Here is a 10167-nt window from a genome sequence, read left to right as displayed (position 1 = left end):
TTATTTGGAAGCACACTAGCTTTCGGAGCATCGCTCCTTCATCAGATGATAGTGGAGGACACAATCCTAAGGTACAGAATTTATAGCAAAAGTTTACAGTGTGATGTAACTGAAATTATAGATTGAAAAATACCTTGATTGTCTGTTGAGTCTTTCATCTGTTCGAATACCATGATAGTTTCACTTCTTTCATGTGTAAATCACAAAACCTTTTTTTAAAAGTTGCATTCTCAGGTTAGCTGTAACAATGGGTGATAGCTAGACAATATGTTGAAGGTACAAACAATGACTGCAGATGCTGGAAACCAGATTCTGGATCAGTGGTGCTGGAAGAGCACAGCAATTCAGGCAGCATCCGAGGACAGGCAAAATCGACGTTTCGGGCAAAAGCCCTTCATCAGGAATAAAGGCAGAGAGCCTGAAGCGTGGAGAGATAAGCTAGAGGAGGGTGGGGGTGGGGAGAGAGTGGCATAGAGTACAATAGGTCAGTGGGGAAGGAGATGAAGGTGATAGGTCAGGGAGGAGAGGGTGGAGTGGATAGGTGGAAAAGGAGCTGGGCAGGTCGGACAAGTCCGGACAGGTCAGGGGATATAGCGAGTTTGTTTCAGGACATGGTTGAAGAGCTTCAGGGCTGAGGAAATGACCTGGGATCCCTGTGTTCTCTGTCCATGCCATGATGTTTAGATTGATTCTAATCTAAAAAGTGAGATAATAGCATTTTACATGAATTTGTACAGTTTTTGAGCTCAGAGTTTTACATGATGTAAACTTTTAAAAAAAGGTTTTGTGATTTACACATGAAAGAAGTGAAACTATCATGGTATTCGAACAGATGAAAGACTCAATAGACAATCAAGGTATTTTTCAATCTATAATCTCAGTTACATCACACTGTAAATTTTTGCTATAAATTCTGTACCTTAGGATTGTGTCCTCCACAATCACCTGATGAGGAACGTCGCTCCGAAAGCTAGTGTACTTCCAATTAAATCTGTTGGACTATAACCTGGTGTTGTGTGATTTTTAACTTTGATAAGGTTGCATGTGATCAGAACAGTGGATGGCCATTGGATTCAAGGCAAATTGGATCCAAAACTGGCTCAGAGGCAAGAAGAATGGGATAATGGTCAATGGGTATTTATGACTGAAAGGCTGTTACCAGCAGGGTTCATAGGGCTCAGTACCTGGTCCCCTGTACTTCATGGTATATGTTGGCAGTTTAGACTTAAACTTAAGGGAATGATGAAGAAGTTTGAGGTAATATAAAATTTGATTACATACTCATAGTGGGGAAGAAAAATATCTGCAGGAAGATATCAATGGACTGTTAAGTAGGACAGAAAATTAGCAAATGGAAATTAATCTGGAGAAATGTATGGCATTGTAATTGTGGGGAGAGGAAATAAGGAAAATAATTACTGAGCGAAGACAGGGTACTACAACATGGTACTGAAAAATTAGCAAAACAAATGGATCTTGGAGTGTATGTCCATAGATTCTTAAAGAGAATTGAATAAGTAGATAAGCTGGTTATGAAAACATAGATTGTATATGTTTGTACATGATATTGAGGTCCCGGTGTTGGACTGGGGTGGACAAAGTTACAAATCACACAACACCAGATTATAGTCCAACAGGTATATCTGGAAGTACTAGTTACCTGACAAAGGAGCGACGCTCTGAAAGCTTGTACTTCCAAATAAACCTGTTGGACTTTAACCTGGTGTTGTATGATTTGTATGTTTGTACATGGAAGACCTCCCTTTATTAACTAATACATAAAGCATAAAAGCAAAGAGGTTATGCTCGAACAGTATAAAGTTGTAGTTGAGCCACAGTTAGAATACTGCACACAGCTATTATCGCCAGAGAGGATACACAGGGCATTCACAATAATGTTTGCTAGGAATGGTGATTTTTAACTAATAGGAAACATTGGATAGGCTGGAGTCATGTTCTTTGGAGGAAAAGAAGGTGAGGGAAGATGACATTCAGATGTATGAAATTATCAAGGTTCCCAGCCAGAATGGATCTGAATAATTTACATCTCTTAGCAGAGAGATCAATAACCAGCTTTAAGGTCATTGGAGGTAGGATTCACAGGGCGCTGAGGAAAAATACTTTCATCCAGAGGATGGTGGGAGCTTGGAAGTCATTGCCTGAAAGTGTGCTAAAGGCAGAAACTCACATTGTGTTGAAAAGATATCTGGCTACAATGTGCCGTACTTGACAGACCTGCAAACCAAGAGTTAAAAATTGAGATTAGGTGAGATTATTATTTTTTAGTCTCCTTTGTGCCTTAATTTTTTTTTTATTTTGAGTTGTTATTAATTTAGGTATTAATAGGGAAAAGCTGTGTTTCTATAAGGAGACATTTTAAATTTCAGCCTTCTGTGGAGTCACTATACCATTATTATTTCATACGATAACAAAACTGAATATCATGTGAAGGTTGCAGAATTCCAAATCCAACCCTTGAGTTGTCAAGTAATGGAATAGGTGCTGAGGCATCAAGCAGCTCCATGTCATAATAACACAGCAACAAAGCCAGAAACTGTTTGATCTCATTGATTGCAAAATAGCGACCAGGACACATACTGGTTCCAGAACCAAAAGGCATGAGGTAGTATTTCAGCTTTCTACCATTTTTGTAGAATGTGGTCTTCTCTCTTCCATTTTCATCCATAAATCTGTCATATTTAAATACCTGCATGGTAAAGAATGATGCTTTGTTTTAGTGCATTGATTAAACTATCAAATGAAAAATAAGTTTTTTGGAATAGTTTAAAATCACTTTTAGGTAAATCTTTTCTGTTGGATAAGACTGTCTACTGAACTTTGGCATATTTTGGTAAGTGTCAGTTTTATTGAGTTTCATGGATGATTTCATTTTGCAAGGTCTAGTCAGTTTTCTTATGCTCTCATCCCAAACCATCTCTATTACTACCTACCACATCTCTATGGCGTTCCTTTCGTCTGATATTAGCTGATTCTTCCATTTGCCATAACAGAAGTACTCCCCACTGTCAGGATATCCTGAGATATATTAGTATCCCCAGTGTCGGTGCCATATTTACAAGGTCATTGTGCACCCAGGCAAGCACTGTTAGTCTGTCCCACATGTTTGCAGACATTCACCTCGGCATAGCTGAGAAGGGTGCACTGGCTTCCTGTTTTGTGGGCAGGGACCACAGTGTCACGATGGATTGGGGGGTGCAGAGGAGGGACATCCTCTTCCCCAAGGACCAGCAGAGGAGGTCACATCACCAGATCCTGCCAGCCTGGTCCAAGTTTGAGACTTGGGTCAGTGCAGTCTCCATGGTATGGAGGAATATCCAGCAGTGCAGGAAGAATGCCAAGGGCTTTTGGCAGAGGTGCACACTGAAAATGATAAGTACCCTGTTGAGAAAGGGCAACAAATACACCAGCATCTTCTCAGCAGATGATTTCCGGGATTGTTCCCACAACTATGAGTACAGTTCAATGCATACGCCTGGCCATTAGGGCTTCCTGGAAGCAGCCAACTGTGTTTAAAAATGAGAAAGAGGTTCACTCCCTTAATATTCAAAATGTCTGTGAGCAACAGAAAAGAGCTATTCAGGAATGTGCTAGTTTTCTAGGCAGTTCTCATGATAACTGCACCTTAAGGAGCTCCCAGCTGCAGCAGTTATTTGAGGCCCTTGATCGTGTGTATCATTGGATCCTGGATGACAAGGGTTATCCCATCAAAATGTGGCTGATTGAACCAGCACATTATACCCAAAGCTCCATGGGGGAATAGTAAACGCTTGTCAACAACAGCAATCATAGAGCAAATAATTGGATTACTCAAATACCGTTCCTGCTGCCTTCAACAATCCAGCAGAGTTTTACAATATGCATCACAGATGGTGTCCAGAATTATTATTATCTATTGTGCCATGCATGATGTGGCATTGCAAAAAGAAATGCAAATTGAGTACACTAAGGAGCTGCTAATATTCACAGCTGGGGATGATGGAGAGGAGTATGAGGAGAAGAAGAAAAATCTCATGACAGCTCTCCCAATTGCTGACATCATGCCTGCCTGGCCTCTCAGAGACAATCTTGACCATGAATATTGAGAGTCATGTCTAACAGTCATTCCCTTTGTTTGCCCTACTGTTAATGTCTGTCAGCCTCAATTAAGGATGATCTCACTACAGATGTCCTCTCCCCTACTCACCAAGAAAATGGAACAATCTCACATTGGATAATGAATAGAGATGATTGCACCCCAAAGGTATAGAGTTTACACTGACTTTAATATCATGAGCCATCTCCCTGACATTGTAAAACCCATCTTGCACAAACAGTATGCACGTTTCTGTGATCTTGGCCACTTGATGAGTTATTTGTGATGGACTAACAGATGCTACATGTGCAGCCACATCACATTGCCTTGGGAATACAAACCACTCCACACATTACCATTCAATAAAGACTGAGCTCTAACACATCACCACATTGTTGCCTACACAGGTGAGATGCCCCTCTCTGCCTTTCATTCAGCAACAACTGCCAAACATGAAGCATGACTGTGCACATCATATTGCATCATTTGTCATTGCAAAGGGGAGAAGAAAAACTAATTGAAATGACTCCTCTCAAGGAAGCAATAGATACACAAAATGACTACATTACTCATGTGAACAAAATATATTCTAGTATATTTCTACTATAATGTGTATGATTTCTATCAATTTTAATAGTGTCTGTTTTGGATTTTGAACCAGTGGCATGTGGGTTGTCTGTGTGTGAAGAGGAATAATGATAAGGTTGGAAATATTTCTGTAGTCATGGTAATTTCTTTTAAAACACAATATAAAAGAAAGACTTCCTGGAGAGAAATGGACTTTTGTTTTTATTGAATGGGTCTGGGAGAACAAAGCAAAAGTTATGCATTAAACTTGTGCATTTAGCAGGTCCAATAATTGTATATGGCTGAAAGGAAATACCCATAGCTTAAAAAAAACCCATGGTTTGAGCAGATCTGCAGAAGTGTTGACTGAAATGATTAGGGGTTTAGATAGGGTCGACAGTGAGAATCTTTTTCCACGTATGGAGTCAGCTATTACAAGGGGGCACAGCTTTAAATTAAGGGGGGGGGGGTAGGTATAGGACAGATGTTAGGGGTAGGTACTTTACTCAGCGAGTCGTGAGGTCATGGAATGCCCTGCCAGTAGCAGTGGTGGACTCTGCCTCATTATGGGCATTTAAGCAGGCATTGGATAGGCATATGGAGGATAGTGGGCTAGTGTAGGTTAGGTGGGCTTGGATCGGCGCAACATCGAGGGCCGAAGGGCCTGTACTGCGCTGTATTCTTCTATGTTCTATGTTCTATGAAACTGGATGTGAAAAGTAGTTGTTCCTACATTAAAGAATTGAGATAGTTTAGAACTATTAAGAAATACATTACCACAGTGCAAGGAGTTTAAAAATAAAGATCCACATCAGAAGTGTTTGGTTAAAACTCTGAATGTATTATTTGATGCTGCCTCAATTGTATAAAGATTCAACGAAGAGGCTATCAGATTCTCAAGACAGGGAATTGAAGCCACAGATACAGTAGGAAATTCTCCCTGGTGTGAGGATGGTAAAGGAATGCTGGGATTAATGGGATTGGATTTTACCATGTGTTTCAAAATCTTTAAATTCATATTATAAGCAAATAGTTTAGTTCATTCTACTTTTTCTTCAAGTCTTTTGTGCAATAAACCTCTGTTTTATTGTTAAAACTGCATTTTCAGGATTACATGTTTGTGTTTCAGTGAAATATCACTTTGTTAAAATCAAAAGAACTACAATCTAACAAACCAGGTTTAAAACTGAGGTCTGACTTGTCCAGTAATAGCATCAACAGGGATCACAACACTATGTAGATTTACATAAAAGGAGAAAGTGAGGATAGCAGATGCTGGAGGTCAGAGTTGAGAGTGTGGTGCTGGTAAAGCACAGCAGGTCAGGCAGCATCCGAACAGCAGGAGAATTGACGTTTCTGGCATAAGCCCTTCATCAGGCTAAAGGGCTTATGCCCGAAACGTTGATTCTCCTGCTCCTCAGATGCTGCTTGACTTGCCATGTTTTTTGAGATTTACATACAATCATGTGTCAGCAACCATGCCATCATTGTGTCTTTAATACATCTTAATTTTCTTCTTGAGCACTGACATCAGCAGCTGGTGAGGAGGTAATTTGCTGAAAAATATGCCTTGTTGTGTTTGCATATGGGACACATGTCCAGTGCATGCACTTTAAACCTGCATTGTGTTTCCATGCACTGTGGCTCCCACCACATGTGGAGAAGAAGCTTTCACTTCCTATCCAACTATCAGCAGCTGGGCTCTACAAATCCCAATGTGGAACCACAAGATGGAGAGAGGCTTTTACACAGTCTCTTGTCCACCTTTCAAAGTTGAAATAAAGATTCATTATAATATTTCACTGGTGTACATTTTGGAAATATAATACACAGGAATCTTTAAATTATTCACTTTAGAATTTAATGTGTGCAATGCTAATATTTTACCTACCAAGGGATCATCATAAATGTCTGGATCAAAATGCAGTTGTTGAGGATATAAACCAATTTGGTCTCCTTTTCGAATAGCCAGCTTTGCACCACCATCCAGAGTTAGGACAAAGTCCTCAGTAGCAACACGCAGCATTATTGATGCACTTGATAAGCGTAGACTTTCATTTATTAGACTACCTGTTCAGTTTATTTTGGAAGATCATTTAGTAGACATTCACAAAAAATGCATAATACATACAATGCCAAAAATTGTTTATTTAAAGGACTATTATCAAGAAACTTTAAAACATGAATGCTAGTACACATCCAAGCCACCCAATATTCTGACTTGGAAATGGCCAGAGTCCTAGAACTCCCTCCCTTACAGAATTGGGAGTGAACCTACAGCAAATGGGCGGCACGGTAGCACAGTGGTTAGCACTGCTGCTTCACAGCGCCAGAGACCCGGGTTCAATTCCCGCCTCAGGCGACTCTCTGTGTGGAGTTTGCACATTCTCCCCGTGTCTGCGTGGGTTTCCTCCGGGTGCTCCGGTTTCCTCCCACAATCCAAAAATGTGCAGGGGTTAGGTGAATTGGCCATGCTAAATTGCCCGTAGTGTTAGTTGAAGGGGTAAATGTAAGAGAATGGGTCTGGGTGGGTTACGCTTCGGCGGGTCGGTGTGGACTTGTTGGGCCGAAGGGCCTGTTTCCACACTGTAAGTAATCTAATCTAAAAAAATGGATTACTGCAGTTCAAGGAACACAACTTACCACCATATTTTCTAGGGCAATAGACTCTTGCCCACCTAGTAATGCCCACACCCTTTAATACATAGTAAAACAAATGTACAAATTTATTTCTGAAATTAACCACAATGATAAAGAATGGTAGATATTGGACCATAAGGTATAAATGAATAATTCAATTTGTGGGCGGCACGGTGGTACAGTGGTTAGCACTGCTGCCTCACAGCGCCAGAGACCCGGGTTCAATTGCCGCCTCAGGCGACTGACTGTGTGGAGTTTGCACATTCTCCCCGTGTCAGCGTGGGTTTCCTCCGGGTGCTCCGGTTTCCTCCCACCATCCAAAGATGTGCAGGGTCAGGTGAATTGGCCATACTAAATTGCCTGTAGTGTTAGGTAAGGGGTAAATGTAGGGGTATGGGTGGGTTTTGCTTCGGCGGGTCGGTGTGGACTTGTTGGGCCGAAGGGCCTGTTTCCACACTGTAATCTAATCTAAACTTAATGGCAGAATCCGGGAGACAAGGTGGGTGGGAACTCCTCAATGTTTGCAAGGTGAAATGTCAGCTTCCTGATTATGGAATTAATGTTTTAAAGTAACTTGGTGCGGGATTGAAGATGGGTTGTGTTTTCAAACGTAAGTTTTCAATATATTGGCATGTTCTGGATGTTCATTAAAGAGCATTTGCCATTTAAGTCAACAGCAAATGAGAAATAAACGCCTTCTGATAGATGATTGTTTAAAGGTGGTGTGTAGCAGGTGAGGTATTTGTCTTGGCAGATTTAGTGTGAGTTGAAGCCGCTTTTCTTGTATGGTAAACGTTATTTGACTGGGAAGAGAGATCTGAACTGTTACAATGATGGTGGTTGTCCAGGGAGATCAGTGAATGGACATCTGAGGGAGATTGGCAGTTGCTCTGAAGATCCACATGTGACAGGTGAGGATGGAGTGACGGTTGTTCCAGTTAACAGTATTAGATTAGACGGGATTGAGGTTCACAAGGAGGGGGTGTTAGCAATTCTGGCAAGTGTGAAAATAGACAAGTTCCCGGGGTCGGATGAGATTTATCCTCGGATTCTCTGGGAAGCCAGAGAGGAGATTGCAGACCCTTTGGCTTTGATTTTCATGTCGTCATTGTCTACAGGAATAGTGCCAGAAGACTGGAAGATAGCAGATATTGTCCCCTTGTTCAAGAAGGGGAGTAGAGACAATCCTGGTAATTAGAGACTAGTGAGCTTTACTTTGGTTGGGGGTAAAGTGTTGAAAAAGGTTATAAGAAATAGAATTTATAATCATCTAGAGGGGAATAAGTTGATTAGGAATAGTCAACATGGTTTTGTGAAGGGTATGTTGTGCCACACAAACCTTATTGAGTTCTTTGAGAAGGTGGCCAAACAGGTGGATGAGGGTAAAGCAGTTGATGTGGTGTATATGGATTTCAATAAGGCGTTTGGTAAGGTTCCCCACAGTTGGCTATTGCACAAAATACAGAGGCATGGGATTGAAGGTAAATTAGCGGTTTGGATTAGAAGTTGGCTAGCTGAAAGAAGACAGAGAGTGGTGATTGATGGGAAATGTTCATCCTGGAGTTCAGTTACTAATGGTGTACCACAAGGATCTGTTTTGGGTGGGACCACTGCTGTTTGTTATTTTTATAAGTGACCTAGATGAGGGCGTAGAAGGATATGTTAGTAAATTTGTGGATGACACTAAAGTTGGTGGAGTTGTGGATAGTGCTAAAGGATGTTGCAGATTCCAGAGGGACATACCTAAGCTGCAGAGCTGGGCTGAGAGGAGGCAAATGGTAAAACTCTTGGTAATGCAGATGAGTAGAGAGATCTTGGTGTCCATGTACACAGATACCTGAAAGTTGCCACCCAGGTTGTTCGGGTTGTTAAGAAGTAATATGGTTTGTTAACTTTTATTGGTAGAGGGATTGAGTTTCAGAGCCACAAGGTCATACTGCAGCTGTACAAAACTCTGATGGGGCCGCACTTGAGTATTACATACAGTTCTGGTCACCCCATTATAGGAAGGATGTGGAAGCTCTGGAAGGGTGGAGAGGAGATTTGCTGGGATGTTGCCTGGAATGGAGGGAATGTTTTTTGAGGAATAGCTGAGGGACTTGAGGCTGCTTTCATTGGAGAGAAGTAGATTGAGAGGTGACTTAATTGAGACATATGAGATAATTACAGGGCTAAATAGGGTGGACAGATGGTAATGGCTAGAATGAGGGGGCATAGCTTTAAATTGAGGGGTGATAGATATAGGACAGATGTCAGAGGTAGTTTCTTTACTTAGAGAGTAACAGGGGCGTGGAACGTACTGCCTGCAACAGTAGTAGACGCGCTAACTTTAAGGGCATTTAACACGTCATTGATAGGCATATGGATGAAAATGGAATAGTGTCGGATAGATAGGCTTCAGATTGGTTCCTCAGGGTGGTGCAACATTGAGGGCCGAAGGGTCTGTACTGCGCTGTAATGTTCTATGTTCTATGTTCTCTCAGACCGGCAGAATGATGTTGCTGGCTTTCAGACAGTGAATGTCATTTTAATATGGTACCCTGGCAAAGAAATCCATGTGGTAACAGCCAGATCTGCAACTCCCTGCTTGCCCATGCACACAGTTGTGGGTCCTCAGCTACGCCAAGTTAATTGGCTGGTCACTATGTGATTGCATGTGGCTAGCTGTCCCATCACCGAGTGGAATATCAATTCACTTTCCAGTGTTCGATCCCACCATCAGAAAATTCACTGCAAGAAACTACCATCCAGTTGTTCTAATAGCATTGTGAACTATAACAAAATCAAGGTGTATTATCAATGTTATAGAAGCACAAGTTTGATTTGCTCTGTTAAGTGACTTGTTTACTGATGACATTAACTTAGGT

General features: G+C 41.3%; 1 protein-coding gene across 2 annotated transcripts in view; it reads right to left on the bottom strand.

The window, feature by feature from the left end:
• Positions 1-962: 962 nt before the first annotated feature.
• Positions 963-10167, bottom strand: part of LOC122549464 (cytochrome P450 7A1-like) — a 73243-nt gene continuing 64038 nt past the window's right edge. For both annotated transcript variants that reach the window (XM_087985892.1, XM_043689324.2), the window contains 2 exons: positions 6552-6730; positions 963-2707 (listed from right to left, as the gene is read on the bottom strand). In XM_087985892.1, coding sequence (XP_087842018.1) covers positions 2414-2707; positions 6552-6730 — 473 coding nt within the window. In that variant the 3' untranslated portion in view covers positions 963-2413. The remainder of the gene's footprint in view (positions 2708-6551; positions 6731-10167) is intronic.

The sequence above is a fragment of the Chiloscyllium plagiosum genome, unplaced genomic scaffold (assembly GCF_037043375.1).
Source record: "Chiloscyllium plagiosum isolate Xiang-an unplaced genomic scaffold, Cpla_swu_hap1 HiC_scaffold_4, whole genome shotgun sequence".
Classification (NCBI taxonomy): Eukaryota; Metazoa; Chordata; class Chondrichthyes; order Orectolobiformes; family Hemiscylliidae; genus Chiloscyllium; species Chiloscyllium plagiosum.
The sequence above is the reverse complement of the archived record's forward strand: the minus strand, read 5'-3'. Positions and strand labels throughout refer to the sequence as shown.